Source organism: Helobdella robusta (assembly GCF_000326865.2).
Source record: "Helobdella robusta unplaced genomic scaffold HELROscaffold_29, whole genome shotgun sequence".
In the NCBI taxonomy this organism is placed as follows: Eukaryota; Metazoa; Annelida; class Clitellata; order Rhynchobdellida; family Glossiphoniidae; genus Helobdella; species Helobdella robusta.
Window position 1 is genome coordinate 1,918,130 of NW_008704475.1, and position 20,397 is coordinate 1,938,526.

At 30.7% G+C, this 20,397-nt stretch overlaps 1 protein-coding gene across 1 annotated transcript; it reads right to left on the bottom strand.

Moving 5' to 3' along the window:
• Nucleotides 1-1,313: 1,313 nt before the first annotated feature.
• HELRODRAFT_81167 (hypothetical protein) lies at nucleotides 1,314-20,024 on the bottom strand (the record flags this gene model as incomplete). Its single annotated transcript, XM_009020874.1, has 20 exons — nucleotides 1,314-1,410; nucleotides 1,934-2,010; nucleotides 3,483-3,564; nucleotides 3,946-4,086; nucleotides 5,857-6,024; nucleotides 7,178-7,282; nucleotides 7,347-7,423; nucleotides 10,308-10,455; nucleotides 10,763-10,818; nucleotides 10,889-11,013; nucleotides 11,165-11,247; nucleotides 11,319-11,554; nucleotides 11,611-11,676; nucleotides 13,442-13,576; nucleotides 13,683-13,796; nucleotides 14,707-14,861; nucleotides 16,468-16,588; nucleotides 17,032-17,192; nucleotides 17,362-17,471; nucleotides 19,429-20,024. 20 exons carry the CDS (start codon nucleotides 20,022-20,024, stop codon nucleotides 1,314-1,316), a joined length of 2,853 nt encoding a protein of 950 aa, XP_009019122.1.
• Between the last annotated feature and the right edge of the window lie 373 nt (nucleotides 20,025-20,397).

Genomic DNA, 20,397 nt, shown 5'->3' on the forward strand with positions numbered 1-20,397 from the left:
TATGGCCTTATTTGCAGCATGAATTCGAAAAATAAGTTTATTTTGAATTTTAATAAACTAAACGTTCACCAAAAAACTTTAGTGAGAAAAATCGAAAAAACGAACTACAAACATATTAACGCCAAACATTCGGTAGAATTTATAGAATATTGTAAAAAATATATATATATATGTATGTATGTCTGTATGTGTACGTATGTGTATATATGTGTGTAAGTGTGTATATATGTATGTGTATATGGGTGTGTTTGAATGCGTGTTTTTTTAGGTAATTGTAGCATGTGTTTATAATATGTATATTTAATACAACTGTTTTAAGCATTTTGTCCTTGGGCATTTAATTTTCTTTTTTTTTGTTTTATTGTTTTAAATTACAACAAAACATTTTTATTGTTGATTTATTTAAAGTCTTTGGAATATTTTTTAAAGTCGTTTAATTGCTTATGTTACAATTGATTTTAATGGACAGATGTTGTATTTGTGTATTTTTTTTAATTTTTTATAACATGTATATTTTTGTCTATTCTCTAAAGTCATTCTACTATCATCACTCACTCACTCACTCACTCACTTACAAATATTCTGCTTATTAAAGCCTAAGAATAAAAAAGAATGAAAATAACTAACTGATTGTGTACAGGAAAAGCACAAGTACATAAATAAATTTTGTAATAAATTTGTGAAGTTTTCATTTGGAAGAATGAATAGACGAAATACAAAACGGAAAGTTGTAGAAAGATAATTTGAGTTGTCTGATAGGAGAGAATTGTAGTCAAAAAGTTATAACCTACAATTTTTTTTAAATATAAAAATGTTGTTTAAAAAAGGTTTTTTTGGAAATTTACAACATTCCGTTATTTAATCGTTTATGTCAATTTTAATTAAAATATTGTTTTTCAAAATAACAATTTGAAAAAAAAATTAAATTTTTAAATTAACTTATGTTTCTAAATTGAAGAAGTTCATTTTTTTGAACAGTATTCAAAAATTTTATTATATTTTATTATACTTCTGTTGAACTCTAAAAACAACAATTTGGTATTCACATTTTAATGGCGGATCGTAGGTCGTTGTTGGTTGTTAAAAGGTTTATGAGTAAATAGATCAATATGTCCAGTGGTATGTATAAAGTTTAACTTAATATACAACGTAACTTGGACACTTTGAATGTGAATTCTCATTTATTTGGTTAAATGTCCAAAATGTCAATTAATAAACGCTTCATTTTTGACTTAATGTCAAATATTTTTATAAAAATACAGAAAACTTACTAAAAAATATTTAAACATTCAATTAAAATAAATTTATATTATTTAATTAGTCATCTGAGTAACAAATGTTTCTAAAGAGTAGGTGTTGAACCAACGACCAATACTTTCTTGATTTAAATTCATCCAATTAATATTTGACCTGATTGATTAAAATGATTACGGGTTAACTTGTGTTCAAAAGTTAAGGTTGTCAATGAAAATGATTATCATTTTTCAATTATTGTCATCATCGCCATCATCGTCATTAACATTTTTACCATCATCAACATCATACGAATCATCATCGTCGTCATCCCTGCTATCAAATCTTCATTTCACCAACACCATCAATATCACCATTATCAACATCAAACCATTGACATTATAGTAATCAATATGAATGTCACAGTCATCACCACTATATTCTTTTTCCAGCCACACACCAATCTTTTTTTTCTGCCACACACCAATCTTTTTCCTTCAACCACACACCAATCCTCTTCTTCCAACCACACACCAAATCTTATTCATCCAACAAAATACCAAAACAGAGCGTATTTTTAATTGCTTCCTTGTAAAAATTTTTTCCAAAACATCACCGTTATAACCGTTACAAATTGTTATTTTTAGATTATTGAGATTCAATAAAATAATAACTAATATCATATAAATGTTAATTCCACCTGATCAACGCTAAAGCATTTTCAAATGATTTGAGAGCCACTCCAGGCGGAGGACGGGCAGTAAATAATTCTTTGAGCTGCAATTAAAGCAAAACGTGGTGCTAATATTTCAGATTTACATAATAATTTTTATGTGTTGATTGAATGACTTTTTAACAAACCAGTAGCTTCGCTAGGACCACTATGGACGGGGCAAAAATATTGGTAAGACCCATTAAATATAGGATATAGGGTCGCTTTGCTAGTGCATTAACTTACTGGTTTTTAAAATATACATCTTATAAATATAAATTACATATAAATCAATCAGTCAATCAGTCAGTAGGTCGGTCGGTCGGTCAGTCAGCCAGCCAGCCAGCCAGCAAGCCAGTCAGTCAGAGGACAATAGATTCGTGGTATCCGGATCCGAATCCACGTCATGTCCAGATGATGGTTCATATATATATATATATATATATTACGATGGTTCATATATATATATATATTACGATTTTTCAATCAACTTATCACTTGTTGCAGTTTATATTTATATAGAGAATTTGTATAACCAAGGCTTTTGTTCTTGCAATAGGCATTTGTTGTTATCAGTGACTTTATTAATTTTACTGTCTTCTTTACTTATTGATATAGTTTCTTTGTTTGGGCTAATTGCTTTGGTATTATGTTTTAGTGTTTTTGTTGTTTTATTACTTTGGTGTTATGTTTTATTGTGCTACTTTTATTGGTATCATTTACAGGCTCTTTGATAGCACTTTGGTCGATGTTACTTTCGTTAGCGTTTTCATCGGTACCATTGGTGTTCGTAGTGTAATTTAATATTGTTCTTTTTGTCGAGAGTATTGTTGAAATCTTTTGTTGTTTGTTTATCAGAGGCTGTTTTATGTTGATGAGAATGGCTTCTGCTAATTTCAGATTGGAATGGCTGGAATTACAGTATATTATTTTGGTGTTGTTGTCCAGGATTTCTCTTGTAATTTTAATATTGTGTGTGTATTCTAAGTGTTTTTTTTATTGAACCTTCCCTTTTGTGCATGGTCAGACGTCTAGTTAGCGATATTGTACTTACTCCGATATATAAAACACTCTGACTCTTGGTGCGCCATTGTGACAAGCAAACATTTGTTCAAAATTTCGGATTAGTGGCAAAAATTTAATCTCACGGAAGTATTCATAATAAGTTTTTGAATTCATAATTTTAAACAATAAATTAGTTTTAGCTCGTTAAATCTTATAGCAAACAAATCATGAAAATAGCCTATATTATTTTATTACTAATCAAATATATTAGAACAAAGTTTTATAACTAATATAATATATTAGAACAAGGTTATGAACATTTAAAAAAAATGTCATTCTGGTGAAAAGGAAGTGTTTAATCATAAATTATTGAATACATTTTGACATTGAAATATTGTCAAAGACCTAAAACTTAAAAATTGATAGGAAATTAAATTTAAAAAGTGTGGAATTGAAACACGATAAAAATGATTGAAGGGAGAATAATGATGTCTCATCACGACAAACATAAAACAAGCAGACGTAAAAGTACCTGTTGATGGTGATACTCCGAGTTGATAGAAGTCATTGTGTAGCAGATGACGTCACGTAGCAGGAAAGCGTCTGATTCAAATCTGTGTGCATTGTTCAAAGTTTATGTTAAATTTATTAAACTCATTTTCTTCTATTGATTCCATTCCAACACACATAAACATAAGTACACACAAATGTATCTCAGCTCAAAAACAAAAGGAAATCAAACAACATTCAATTAAAGTTTTACAATTAAGAACAAAAAAAAATAAAAAATTGCTTGATAGTAAAAATAATTTTGTAAAAATAATCATGAAATTAAATAATACCAACTATTCAACCAATCAATAAATTGGTCAGCTAGTTACTCAAATTAATTAGATCTGTGTTAAAAATGTGATGATTGACAAACCGTAATTTAAATGTGTTAAAATTAATTAGTATATAACACCAAAAATTTTGCCATAAATAGCAAAAATTACTTCAAGCAGATCTCATCCCAATTAGTGAGTAGGAATTCTAAAGAAATTGATCGACTGAGAGGCGTTGCAGTGAAATATTTAAACAAATTTCTCACGTCTTGAACTTTGATTAGACTGTTATTTAATGAGTAGCTGGCATATCTTGAAAAATTAAAAATATAAATGTTGAATTATTACACTTTTAAATGAAAATCGCATCACGAACATTCAAAAAATTATAACACATTATTTAGGAAGCCGCTTGAATACATGGTTTTTCATAATTTGGCTACTCTTCACTTGTTTTTTGGCAGCGATTATCAACTTTTTAAATATCATTTCCTATGTCGTAACGACTATAATTAAAAAATTATTTTTGTTCTTAGGCTTAAGTAACCCTTACTGTAAATATTTCATATGTTGAAGTTGAAAGTATTTTCGTGCTCGTAGATACAACCAGAGGCGGATTTAAGAATTTGGCGCTCTAGACTTAAAAAATTTTACCAAACTATCCAGTCAGAAAAATAAAACCGACATTAAAAATTTTAAAGTTTATAGTAAGAAGTAATAATACAAAATTTTCATTTTGCATTACTTTTATTTCAAATTATTTCATTAATAGAATGTTGGTAATACAAAGTGCACGTCTTCAGTAGTAAATTTAGGATTTCATTATTTTTCGCCTTACTTTCCCTTCAGAAAATCTATGAATTATTTTGTCAAAAGATATATTACAAAGTACATCATTGTCTATTAATAAAATTGGCAAATCATTTAAATCTGTTTTCAGACATATTTGATCTCAAATAAGTTTTAATTCTTGAGAGAAAAGAAAAAGATTTTTCTGTTGTACAATTTGTCACCGCGATACATTTAAATATTCCCAACGCACGCAATATACACATTATTGTAAAATACTGTCCTGTTCTGTGAAACTTTGTGAAACCGTTTTTTCTTATCCAGCGGCAGAGATTATTCAGTGAAAGTTCTTGGTTTCAATGTTCGCGTGGATGAATACATTCTTCGATAAACAATTCCTCAACATCTTCGAAAAATGTTGGCGAAGTTTCATAGCAGTAGATTTTATGTTCTCGATCGACAAAATTTTAAACTCGCAAAGTACTTTAAATTTATTCTGAATCGTTTCGTAAGCCAATCGTCGTTTTTCCAGTTCAGTTCACAAGTCAACTTATCAGTGACTACTGAAAAAACCTATTGTTAGAAGTTTATTACTGTGGTTTACTGGAGCAGAATCTTCTGGCCTATCATTAAAATGGAGTTTTCGTTTACGGAAACTTATTTCTTCATAATCAGCATTAGTTAAAACTTTTGTCTTTTCTCCTATATCATAGAAATTATCTTTTATAACATCTTAAATCAATAAATGTTGAAGCCGTACTCTGCCATCTCAATGAATACTGTTCAAAAAAAAATTTATGAGGAGAAACTGGAGATACTGCGTTTAGTAGATTGAGAAACGTGCTGACATCACCCCAATGAACAAATGACCAGATTATGCGCTGATTAGAAACAATAGAAACAACTATTTCCAATAATATGCAAATTAAATGACCAGTCAGCAGCGAGCGGCAACAATTTCGAAAGTGGTCAACCTTCAACCTTCTCAACAGATGAAGATTCATTTTAAATTTGTGAACTTGATCACATTTGAATTGTGGCAGTCATACTGGTATGCTATTATTTTATTTGCATAATAATTATACTTAGTTAATTAAACCTAATGACATATGATTTTTGTATTGTGAAAAGCGCTTTTTGGAAAACCTGGTTTTATAAAGAAGGCTATATAGTTATATAAAATAAATAAACAAATAAATAAATAAATAAAAATATTTTAAATATATAACATAATGGTGAAACAAGACAAACTGAAAATCTAAAGACTAATAAATTTACTAAAAAGCATTTTACCTCCAGAGCAGCCACTGCTGTTGAGAATATGCCAACGCGTTCATCAAATACTCAACATCAGATGCTATCAATGTTTTTCTTACTTTATCCCACACAAAGTCCCATTCCTTTTCATCCCCTTTCATCACTCCGACAGAGTATATTTCGAATGTGTAGTGTGTTGGAATTCTATTGTTAAAAAGAAGTGCTTGTCATGATAAGATATAAAAATGTGTATCAGCAATTTAGACTGCTTGAGCCTACAGAATTTTATTTGCGAGAAAATTTTAGAAATAAAACTTATGCATTAAAACTATTTTCCTGCTGCCATGTTAGACTAATATCATTAAGATGTATTATTTGTTAAAGAGATTTTAATTTTTTTAGGAAAAAGTTGTAAAATAATATTGCAACCTAACGCGAAATCTTATTTTTGTTTTTCAAAGCAGAGCATTAAATCTAACTCAAATCCAAATGGGTGGCCTGATGGCCTAACGGTTAAAAGCACCTGGTATTATTTCGGAGTGCACGCTTCGTTTAGCACCTATTCACAGTATCGTTAAGTGCCAGTCGAACGAGAGAAATGATAGTCTTTCCTCACGAATGAATAGCAAACAATTGGATGTGTGAATGAACGGAATGTAAAATGAAAATTTTGATTATAAAATGGCTGTCCATAAGAAATGTCTTTCTTTGAAGAGGGGGGAGGCGATACGTGTAGCAATTTATGAAGGGATTCACAAAATTGTGTCACTCATGTTCAGCTCTTTTTCATTAAAAGGTTAAACAAGAGAACTTTTACTATGAAAAAATGAACAATTTGTCGTAAACTTTTTGAAGAAAAAGTGTTTGACATTGTGGATTCGTTAGTGCGCGTAAAAAAATCTACTTAGAAATGTTTTATTTTGCACCTTTTCACTTTCGTTATGTACCTGTTTATTTTGTTTCAACGCTATTGGATGTAATGGATTTTTATTTGTCAATCATTATTTGATTTGCGACATTGGTATGCATAAAACTCTTTTTAATTTTCAGCAGAGCAATTAATAACTTTCAAGAAGGGGGTAGTCTAAAAATTGACATGCATTATATGAATAGGTTGAAATATTTGCAACACTTTATGACAAAAAAAAATTAGGGTCAAAAAAGCTAAACAGTCTGATATTTTTTATGGACAGCCCTTGAAATTGAAGGGAATTGGAATAAAATGACAGTTCTTTGTTACAATCTGTCAATTTTTTAATGCAACAATAACAATAATTCAAACAATAATAATCATAACCATAACAGAAATAGCAAAAACTATAAAAAAATAATATTTAAAATCAATATTTCTTTTTACTTGGCGTTTGAGTACATCCAATCTTCAAATTTCTGTTTGGCCCATTGAATGACATGCTTAATGTTTGAGCGAATTGCTTGAGATAACATAAGCTGATCGAAATTTCTGAAAAGAAAGTTTTATTTAAAATGAAAATGAGAAGAAGTGTTTGAAATTCCATGCATCTTACATTTTTAACAAATCTTTATCCTCCATTAAATCCAAATTTTTAGGCAGCTTTGGAATTATTAATTTTCGAAGTAAATTCTGTTTAATGTAAAAAAATAACTTGAAAAACTAATATGTCATCTGTTATTTTTTCATGCACTAGACATTCAGGTTCATATCATAATCAAATTAATTAGTATATACAATGACTCTGTTACTATCTATGCCAGTAGGGGAGACGGGGGCTGAATGGACCGTGTACAGAAAGGACCATTGAATATAAATGTAGTAAAAACGCGAATTTTTAAATTTTTTTTTTAAAATTTAATTCCGTCTTTTAATTATCTATAACCATATATAAATTTAAGATCATATCTTTGGAAGCGAATTTAACGAAATCGCTTTGTTTTGATTTTGAAAAAGTGAAATTTTCGCGTTGAATATAAATGTAGTAAAAACGCGAATTTTTAAAAATTTTATTTTTAAATTTAAATCTGTCTTTTAATTATCTATAACCAGATATAAATTTAAGATCATATCTTTGGAAGCGAATTTAACGATCATATCTTTGGAAGCGAATTTAACGAAATCGCTTTGTTTTGATTTTGAAAAAGTGAAATTTTCGCGTTGAATATAAATATAGTAAAAACGCGAATTTAAAAAAATTCTTTTTTCTAAATTTAAATCCGTCTTTTAATTATCTATAACCAAATATAAATTTAAGATCATATCTTTGGTAGCGAATTTAACGAAATCGCTTTGTTTTGATTTTGAAAAAGTGAAATTTTCGCGTATCTCTTTTTGATTTTTTAGAAAAATTTAGAATGGCATATTTTTTTTTACTCATTTTTTTTATAAAATAATGTTTTCTGAACAAGAAGTGCTTATTCAACAATTTTATCTTTTTTCATTTTTGAGGGGGGGGGGCAGATTTTTAGTGCGCAATGACTATGTTGTACGGGATAGACCGGCATTGTGTGTACCAAATGAACCACACGTATAATGTAATATTACTAACATTTGTTAAGAGTTAATTGAATCCATTACAAATTCTGAAGAGAAATGTTTTGCTGTTATTGTGTAGCAGCATCTAAGATGGGATTTGGTCTTAGCAGTATTAAAATGAAGCAACTTGCATACGAATATGCTGAAAAACTTGAGAAAAAGATTCCTTATTCACGTTCTGGAAATCAAAGATAGATCAGAGTCAAAGATAAAAGAATCAAAGTCATAGATTCAATTATTGAATGAATAATTTAAATCTGTTACAGTCACGTTACTACTGTAACCTGACTCAATGCACACACGTGCATCACAGCATATTATTATTATTATTATTGAAGTCTATAGGAATCCAATAAACAGGCTGGATTTTATTGGTTAAAATCTATTTTATCATGAAATACTGAATTGTTTATGAGAAAGCCAGAACCTACTTCAATTGGCAGAATGTCAGGTACATAAAGGAGAGCGTCAAGTTGGATCGTTAAAAAGTGCTGAACAAGGATCATTTGTTAGAAAGTGCAAGAAGAGAGAAACGGAACATTTAGAAAAAATAAAGTTTAAAAAAATTTTGATTTGCGGAGAAGCTGGCCGAGATAAGGAGATATGGAATTATTGCAGAAATTGTGCCAAGTGGTCGGGTCGCATGAACTATGTACAAATGCATCTAGTGCTTTGAATTACATTTGTGAATTTTGCATGATATTTTGTTTCATTTTATGTAGAATTTAAATTATTTTAAAATGTTCATATTCTTTAATTTGTTTGTTTTGCTTCATTGGTCCATTCAGTACTTTGTCAGGTCCGTTCAGTACACCGTCATGGTAGGAGTCAATCAGTCATCGTGAAAATTTGAACAACCCATTTTAAAAATTAAATCAAAAAGTTTTTCCGTTATTTGGCAAGATAAAAAAAATGCCGGCATCTCAATATAAAGATAATAAAGAATCAAAATCAGTTATTAAAATAGCGGTGGGTGATTTCATTTGACAGAGAAATTTTTTTAGTAAACGTGAAAAACAGCGGCCCATCCATTCCCCGTCTCCCCTATCTATGTACGTTCAAGTCAACTTTGACTTTAAATGTTATAATTCAATTTCTATTGGTAAACTCCTAACTGTTAATCTATGAATTAAATGATAGCCTGAATAAAATGTTTTATTTGAAATTTGATGGAGAAAAATTTTGGAATTTATGTTAATTCTTAATTTATTCTACTCTAGCTCTTCCCATTAAAAAACCCTTTATTACACGTGAGTCTTTGTTATATTTTTTTTAAATTAATTATTTTAAAAACCGAGCAGAGAAACAATTTTGTCATGATATAATCAAATTTTTGTTACATATTTTTTAAAAACTATTCCTAACTCCATGAGCTTTGCTAAACCTTGCTCTAAAATGGTCTCAATGCATTCTGATTTAATTCATTCAAAGAGAAAATGTTTCTTTTAATTTTTTATAGAGTTTCTATTTACTGTAAGTTTTTATAGGGTTCATAATTTTGTGTACATCCCTTTGTTTTTTTATCACCATCAGTTATGAACTATACTTGCTCCTGACATACTCTACCAGATTTTTTATCAGGTTTTGTTGTTCTTTTTGTGTTTTAGGCGTGAGTCCGTACCTATCATATACCTAACACATACCTATCATAAGCGTGCCTCAAGTTTGTTGTTTGGCTTCCAGATAATAACAATTTGTTTTATAGAGCTTTCAGCACTGTTATTTTTGCCAATACTTTAAAAAGATAAGATAAAAATATTCTTATCTAACACCTTTTTTAACTGAAAATTTTTGTGATATTAGGCTGCTATTTTCATTTTATCGTTTGTGTCTCCAACCAACAGTTTCTTATATAGGTTAGAGACTGACTAATTGCCGGCGCATTCTGGCTTTATTTGTTAATTAATATATAGATCCAGAGCTCCTATTTTGATTCTAAATAAATTGTGGTTTATTATTTAAAAAAAATGATGCCAACTTTGAGTTTTCCATAAAAATTGCTAGTAGACAACATATCTTCTATGAACTCCATTGAATCGAAGAACGCCTTCCAAGGAACATAATCATCTTCTTTGTACAAGTACATCGATAAATTCAAAACAATCTCATATGGTAACATGTTTGCTCTGCCATGATAAATTGAACTTTATATTAGTAACAGTAGATATTTTGTAAAAACCGACAGTTCAGATATAATGAACGATTGCCGTGAAAAGTTTTCAAGTAAGATTGTTATGGAAAACATTCCAGACTAAAAATATACGCAGAATATCTAACGATAATAACGCTAGCAATTAGGATTACAATAATCATAATAACAACAATATTAATATGACAATAATTTTATTAAAAATCCCTTGACTACGTTCTATATGAGCAACATAAATAAAAATTAAAAATATAAAGAAAATACATTTGTACATGAGATGTCACCTCGCTAAATTGAAAGCATCATTTATCAGCCCCGCTCGATTGGCTACAGAGAAGACCTGAAAGGTGAGTTTAAATGTTTCTGAATGTTAGTTCGGCCGGCTCAATAATAACAATGAAAAGAAGAACCTTGTGATTTCGATACAGCTGCTTTATTATGAGTTTCCACTGATTTATTTCATAGTTGACCCTGTAGAGACCCGTTGAATTTATATTCCCCAGCACCCATTTGTTTGATGGAATTTTCATTTTGACTATTCAGCCGGCGATTGTATGCAAATATTTTTATAATTAATAAGCCTAACAAATATTTTATTCTAAAATTATTTCTGTTTCAATAGTTTAGGAATGTAATAACAACAGTCTAAACTCCCATGCAGTAAAAAATTTGTAATTCGATGCAACACAAACTCGAATCGTTGATCCAAACAGTGTGAACTGCATCGTCATCTTCTATCTTGTACATGAAGGGAATTATCCATTTGTACCTTTGTATAAAATTGACAAAATTGTTAAAATGTGTGGTGAAGCATTGAAAATGACATTCAATGTGACCAACTGGTATGGACTCGATTGTACTTCATATGAGTCTTGAGCATTCATTAGGAAACGTTTTTGATCAATGAGATATAAATTATTTCTTATGTGTTTTATAATAACAACAGGAAATCCCATTTGCAATGTCCATGTGTTCATTATTTTTCCAACTTCGATTTTTTGTTCGGAAGAACTCTCAAAGATACTCCAGAGTTGGGACATATTGGCGTTGGAAAATTTAAACTTTTTTATATAATTCTAAAAAAAAATAATGCTTTGATTGACACAATTTTAAATTTGACTAAAATACTTACTTTCAGACCGTTTTTGAAATTTTCAGCACCTAAGAATCCATTTAACATTCTCAAAAGAGCCATACCCTGAATTTAAAAAGGTTTGTTTCAAATTTGTAAAAAAAAGTGATAAAGATTTTATAGGTTTGAAAAAATTCAGTTTTTGTACAGTATTTTATTTGATGATTTCATAAAATTTGAGTTTACAAGTATTCTTTTGTTAATATCAAAAACTGTAAATTGCACTTTGAAGTGCAAATACACAAAATTTATTAAAACCTGCATATTGAAAAACTATCAAAATAAGAAATTACAGTTTTAATAGTCGGTGTTTCAGCAGGATAATGTAGAGTTAGAGTAAGGCTGTAGTAGTAGAGCGCTTTGGGCAAAAACTGTTTTGATGGTCAGTCGGTGATAGGTGGGTGGTGATCGTTGGAAGTAGACATTCTAAAATTTTTATGATGAGGCAGATTAGGGAGAGAGAACCACATGAAAATACTTGAGTGACGTCTTTTCCAGGTTTAAGTAAAGGGATGATGGCAGCTGGTATGCTGCAGAATTGGATCGATCGATTGAAGAAGAGAGTCTTGAAAATGATACTAAAGTGATCAACGTGTTTGAGGTGGATGTTGATGATGTTGTCGGAACCATTAGCCTTGGAGGTTTTTGCTTTTTTGATAGCAATTTCGATATCGTCTTGAAAGTGTGGCAGTATTTTTATTGGATTGGCGGGGTCAAAGTTTATTGAGCATTGGTGAAGTAGAGCATTTGTTGTCGAGTTTTTGATGAGTTTCTAAAACTTGGAGCTTTTCCCGTGTTTGAATTGTTCGACGAATTGGTGCAATTTTTTGTAGGATGCTTTTTTAATGTTGATTTATATTGTGAGAGCGTGTATTTGAATAGACTGAGGATCTTGTTGACATCTCATGAGGATCTCTCTAATTCTTTATTTATATATGGTATTAAATTATGGTCCTCCTTATCTTCTAATATAAAATTATTGTCTAGCATAAATAAGTTTAAGAAATCAATAATTATACTGTTAAATTTTGGATATTTTTCTGCTGTTTGATTAAATATATAAAACTAAAGTTTATGTTAAATATCATTTATATTTCATCAATATGTTTTCATGACACTCTGGTTTTTATATTATGAACATTAAAATTATAATTTAATTGATTAGAACTTTAATTTTAGAGATTTTCATGTTAAAGTAAATTGAACAATTTCAGTTTTGCAACATCTCTTTTTGCTAATTATGTTATATAGTGTTTTGTTTATTTCTGATCATATTACGTTATGTTTTTTGTTTTTGTTTTTTTTGGAGGTGGCCATACAAGCATTGCTTCAGGTCTCCATTAATAAAATTGTGTTAAATAAATAAATAAATAAAAAAGGTTGTTTCTATTGGTGATGAGTGGTTGGAGATGTTTGGGGAAGCAAGGTACATAGTTTTGTAATTTTCCAACACGATGGGGAAAGGTGTATTTGTTTAACATAACGGTGGGTTGTAGCCTCTTGAGTGTTCTACATTTCATGTCAGCATGAATTAGATATTGAAGACCTTCAGTGAGGTGCGGATTGCTGTCATGAACACAACAGCTAGTCCAACAAAAGATTATAAAGATTCATTATTGATCGTATAAAATTGTGTAGCTCAAATTAAATAAAATGAGTTTTGCTCGAGATAAAGGATGAAGATGCTGGATAAAAAATGTTTTACATGAGACAGTTTGAACACTTAAAGCTTTATATCATCAAAAATTTATATTCTACAAACAGACGCAATAAACTTTTATTTAAAAAATTTTTTTCAAAAAGACTTCAATGTTAAATATTAAAAGTTAACCTTATCATATGAGATAGCGTCAAAAGAAGTTGTTATGTTATCAAGGTGGATGATGGCAGTTGAAACTGCATGGGATGTGTTTAAGGAATCTTTGGTCATGACAGGGTGAATGTAGCTGACAAGCTGCAAATCAAACTGAAATAATATCGATTAATAAAAAATTAGTTGCATACATAATTTTTAGCATTCATTTCAATTATTAGTTTTAAAAATTATTTTATAATACGTATATAAATCTTACCACTTTCCAATTTTTTTCAAAGTGATCAAGAGCTAAAAACATAAGCGTATTGGCGAATCCTTCATTAAGCCACAAGTCGTCCCACCATTTCATCGTCACCATATTCCCAAACCACTGCATTCAAGTTCATCAAATATATCCTCATTTTATTGGGTTCTAATTATAATTATTTCTCCGCTATTTAATGATATTCATATATAAGTATTGAAATTTCAGACAGTTCACATTAGTTTTCTCAGATTTTGCGTTCCAATTTGATTATGATTTAGGTGAAGGGTCTTCATTCAAACGTTGAAACATTTTTGAAAATTAAGGGCTTGTTTTATAAAACTTAAATTTTAAAAAACTAATTAACTAATTTTATAAAACTAATACTAATTATATTATTATTAATCTATTATTATTCTATTATTATCATTATTATTATGATCATTACAATCATTATCACCATCGTCATTATCATCATCGCAACGGTTGTAGTTATTGCAGCATCATTTTTTGGGTAGGTTGGATATTAGAGACAAGGGGGTCGTTGGGGTTGAAGTCCCCACAACAGAAATTTTGTTAAAGTTAAAATGAAATTAAACAAAATCTTTGTATAAATTGGAAACAATTTGAACAGAAAAATATTTCAGCTTCCACAGCAATAAAACTATGTTAAATTTTGCACAAAAACAGCAAACTTGGGGGTACATCCTTGTGTACGCCACAGTGAGATAAGGATTGAATGAGTGGAGAGAGAGTATGGAATAGGTTGTTGGGACAGGACGATTAGTCGTTGGGGTATTAAAGGGTGCGATGAAGGAAAATTACGCAATTGATTTAGTTATTATTGTTTCACAGGCACATTTATAAATAAATGCAAAATTTGCATGAACTATTTGATAATATGGTTGAAGCAGGCATCGGCAAACCAACTTTTAAGCCATCACACCGTCGTTCAAATACTTCAAGAATAATTAAACAGTAAGACCATGAAACGTTGTTGTTTAATTGTAAACAACTTAGGAAAAAATGAAACAACCGAGTGAGAAATCTCGTGCGCCATGACAAGCGAGACCCAGTACATGTTGGGGATGGAGGAGCTGTTGTTGTCGTGCAGCATTGATGTTTCTCGGTAGAAAACTAACCCCCAGTTCTCCATGGCTCCGGCACTGAAGTCAGGCACTGCGACGTGATCTTCATGGTGGCGTTTGGAGTTTTTAATAATTTACTAAATTATAATTATTGATTATTTGATTATAAATAAATAAATATAAATAATTAACGTGATTTTATTAACTGTAATATTTTTATATTACAAACAAAATGTTTACATACAGTTTAGTGATATGTAGATGATGATGATAAAATACACAAATAATAAGGTATGTAGTATTTGTAACGTTTGCATGCTTTTTAAGATGTAAAAGACGTCCAACAATTAACGAGGGTAGAATAGAATAGTACGTAGAATTAAGTAAAGTATTGAAAATAGCAGTGAAGTGAAATTAGTGGGATAAGATTGGATATGAAGGAATACCATGCATAACAAACATTTTTTTCAAAAGAGATAAGTGGAATCAAATGGATATATGTATTAGGATGAGATTGTTTGAAATAAGATTGTTTATTAGATGATAGGATGGGACGGGACGGAATGGAATGGAATGAAATACGATGAAAAGGAATAAGTGAAACGGATTGTGATGGTAAAATACAGAATAAAATGGATTAAGATGATTGTAACGAAAATGAAAGGATCGATGTTAAAAAAGGAAAGGTGTAGATTCAAAATTTTTAGGTTGGATGGAATAAGATTGAATGAAATTACAAAAAATAATTTTTGTCTAAAATCTTCTAGCTTTCGTTTTTATTTTATTTCTATTTTGATTATTTCGTATTTGTTTTTTTTCACAAAATGAATTCCTATTTATGGTCACATGTGGTTATTTTACAATTTTTCTTTGCCTTAAAGACAAACCTCAATTTCAACATTTAGCCAAGGCCTAGCTTTTGTTTATAATTCATATGTACAAGTGCGTATCTAATGTTTAATGGAGCTTTCACCCGAACGAGGTTTCGCCGAGTTATGGAAGATTCCTCCGATTAAGTTTTTTTATGTTATTACAATATTCGCCGATGACACTCTCACCAGAGGTTTTTACAGATGATGGCTGAGATTATAAGTTTGTATAAAAACTTAAAAACTAAACGAAGTGCATTTGGGTTAGTGTATGTGTGTACGTTTGTCCTCAAATGTGTCTGTGCACGTCTGTATCACAAATGACCAATGATGGTCGGTATATTGATATGCACGCATATGCACGAGGATATTTATTTATGTTTTTACGGTTTATTAAAATGTAAATATGAATACACGTATTAATTTTTTTTATTTTCATAAAATTTTATGAATATTTTTATTCTTTGTAATGAAATTATGTCAAACGCAGAGCTGCATACATGTTATTTTACTCCTATTTAAATTTTCGTGCCAAAAGGCTGCACCTCCCCTACACTATGCACACGACACGACGCACGCACGAATTTGATGATTGGGTGTTAATAAAACAAGAAGAAACTCAAATACTATAACTTGTTGGCATTTTTGCAATGGTTTTCACTGATAGGTTCCATTTAATTTACTTAGTTTTGCATATATTAATAGTGAATTGAATTAACAGTTATATTGATGATAATAAACCATAAAAACATAATAATAGCAGTAATAAAAGTTCTTGAGAAGTAAATTAATTTATCAATAATAAATTTTTCCAATCAGCTGGTTACTTTAGCACCGCACCTGTTTTTGTCACAACTTCGGAACAGCCAAAGTAGTCAGAAAAGAATTCGTATGTTTTATTTACAAACTCCAAAGCGTAACTCGTCTGTTCTTCCAAATCCCTCCTCGACCATACTTGAATCTATCAATTATGAATTACAAAAAGTTTGTTCGCAAATTTATTTGTTTTTTTGGATTTGCAATAAGTAATAAGTTTTTATTTTCAGGGCATTCCTGCCAAAGACAAGAGTAAAGTTATTCTACATTTATGCTTTTAAAACGTACTGAAAGATAATAATATTGTTTGCTTGCATTATTGTGCACTGCCGTTTGGGCTGTAGATTTTTTTGCTGCGTTGCGAAGATTCAAATTTCATAGTTGGCGAATTTCATAAAAAATGGAAACTGCTGCTTGAAAATTGTTTTTAAATATTCAATCAATTTTAAAATAATGTAAAGCGTATATACAAATAGCTACACTATATAGTTTAGAAGCAATTTAAAAGCCCAAAATTTGTAGGTGCTCCACTGATTCATTCAACCTTCAAATAATGCCGACATCTGAATTGGATGAAGTTAAAATTACCTTGAAGCCGTTACTGTTTTCAATACTTTTATTGACAAAATCAGCCACCAAGAAGGCGAGCAAGTAGGTTGACATGATTGGAGTGTCGTGGAACTCCACTAGGACCGCCTCACCATCGAACGTCCTCCTTCTCACCGCCATGTTGGATAGCGCAGTGTAATCTGAAATATTAGCAAATTAAATAAATATAATTGTTTATCGATAATTTTGTCATTAAATCCGATAAAATATAATTAGTATTTGGACAAAAACATAAAACATAATAAAATAATTAAAAAAAACTGCGTAAGGATTTTCGCGGTCGATAAAACGTGATAAACATTGAAATACTTCTATGGTGACGGATGGCGACGGCAAAGACCGCCTTCATGTCTGGCTCGTCGAAACATGGAAAGACCCTCCTGGCATCTGTCGATTGCAACTGAGACACTGCCAGGTACCTGCCGCCCGATCATTTATGCTTCACATCAAATCGCATCAACATTATGTTGTATGCATAATAGCAAATATTTATATATGATAATTAATATAATAATAATATATTAATAGAGAGGTTGAGAGGTTAAAGGTCTTTTGTACATATGCTTCAGAGCTTTCAACGACAATCACAGGGTATAGAATAAGCGTGAAAAGCACGCATCATACACGTTGCATATGATTGGCGGGGATCTCTCTGTTTTCGAAACCAGTCACTGCAACGGCAGGACCAGGCTCCTTTAACCACTAAGCCATCACGCCAACTATTGTCCTTAGTTTAAAATTGAATCATTACATTTAGGCAAAATGATCACATAAATAGAACTGTCATTTTGTACAGCCCCATAGCAAGCGACTGTGTTTTGTACGTAAGCAAGGCATCCACACACTTTTGCACTTGATAGGGGTTTCTTTGCCATCGAACCAGGTCACTGCAAGAGCAATACGACATGCCAGGCATCTTAACCGTGACACCATCGCACCGCTAATAAAGTGCCAATTGCGATGTTGAATGCAACTTTGTAAAAACTATAAAATGTGTTCTGGGCAAACCCATCATTAGCACGCCTTGTCTTTAACTTATATATGTTCAATATTTTTCGTTCTACAAAAAACAAAGTTACAAGCAAAAAAAGAAATAAATTTTACAGTTATTTTTACCGCAATTAAATAACAAACATTTCTTAAAGTTAGTTGTCGAAAAATTTTTTCTGGTTTCTGCAGAAGCGAACATTATGATGAACGCTTTAAATTCTAAGTTCATTTTATTTTCTTCAATATATTGAGCAATACCAAATTATAACAAAGCTTTACCACAAATTATAACGGTTGACGAATTAGCTCAGCCGGTAGAAGTGATATGTCTCGTGCAGTTAGGCGATGCCCTGGTTCGAATACTGTTGGTCCGAAACTCAAAGACTATCATACGCCATGCGCGTATGATGCGCGTGTATACATAATGTATTTGTACGTCGTTACATTGTATGGTCTGGATAGTACATTCTCTGTGGTCCAAAGGTTTAAATACAGGAATGATATGCAAGCGGTTCTGCGTATGTCAGAGCTGCATGATAAAGAACAAAAAAAGCTGTTGGTAATTTTGGGTCCATTTTTGTTTCATGAACGACCCCCAAAAAGTTGCTACTGTTAATATTTAGAAACAAATTTGATGTGCAACTTAAATTAGGAAAAACTCCAGTTATAAAAAATGAATTAGTGGACAAAAACATGGACAGATTGTGGACAGATTATTTTGTTACCATAAGTCTAAGAAGTTTTCATGCTTATAAGAATAAAGATGTGAAGCGCTTTTAATACGTTTAAATTTAAAGAAATACTTATATTCATATTTTCCCCTTGTTCAAAAATACCGATTTAAAATACCAAAAAAAACAAAATTTGACTAAGTTTTAATTGATTGTAATTTTTATTTAATTTATTGTGAAATAAATAGTTTGTTTTTATTTTACTGTTTTTGAATTATTTATTTATTTTTATCTTATTTTAATTGTTTTTCAAGAGTCCTAAATGAAACTGGCGCAGGCCACCCTTGGCCAATAACAAGATGCCTTCATTATTACAACAAAATGTGGTTACAGTAGGAATGCGACGGTTCAGAATTCTGACCCGAAATTGGAGTTTGGAGTCTAAACTAAATTGTGTATTTTCGTCTAAACTTTAGACAACTAGACAAAAACAATGTCAAGGCATCTTTATGAATGAAGTATTAAAAATGTAAATATGGAACAACATAGAGTTATATAATTTTTTTCCATTTTAATTGCGGTTAAATATATGCGGTGCAACATAAATGCTTCTAATTTTTACAGGAAACCTAAAATAAATATCACATATTTTGTTATTTAATTCCAAATAAAAAAACGCATAAAAATAAAATGAAAAGTTAAGTTAACTATTTACTTAGTGCTTCCGTCAAAGGATTGATAACTGCTTCGGTAGAGACCTTTCAACTCGTCCCCTAATATTCCACTAAAGTTTCTAAATTTGATTATGTAACAGCTGTTTTTAATTAACATGTCGACAGTTTGAATTGCGTACATTTCGTTGGAGCCGTTACTGTACAACCGACTTATCGCGATAGATTCGTGAGGAAAATTTTTTTTCACCACTTCAACGGACGAGTTTTTGATGTGAATGGCAGTCGCATGCAAAATAATCCAACTGGTGTTTTCGTGCACTTCAACCAGAATGTCAACGGACCCGTGGAAAACAAAATCTACCAAGTTGATGTCTAAGCTGATGTTGTAACGAGTGGGGTTGATGGTCCGAGGCAGCCTCAAATGGGGCCAGGGTTCAAAGGGGGATATTTGATTGTCCGCTGAGTTTTTCTTGTTCAGAGTGGAATCTTCAGTTGAATCAACGTTGTTTTTACTGGTCAGTTTGTCCGTGATCGTTGATATGAGTGGTGGCAGGTTGTAGCAATTTAAAATATTTGTAAATAAAAGTGCTGTTAAAATAATTATTAACAAAATGCAAAATATCAATGCGCCAGCCATAACAATAATGTTTGTTTTGTATTTCAATTCCAAATTTTTATTTGAATCATCAACAACTGCATCGATTTCTGCATTTGATTTGGTCGAAACAACTTTGTTTTCAGAAGCCATATTTGTATAAATAATAGGAAAATATATTTAAAACAGTAAAAATATTTAGAAATGTTGTAAATAAAATTGAAAAACTGAATTTTTGGAGCACAAGTACTATGAACGATGCTGTGAGCTCGTGATGGACATGAAAGAAAGCATAGCTCCTGCTTGCTTACATGCTCCATCCAGTTCAACGCGTCCATCAGGTTTCTATCTTGCGCACGCAATTAAGTGCCTGGTTGGCTGGTTGTTCCACGCACACATGCACGCCTTGTAGAAG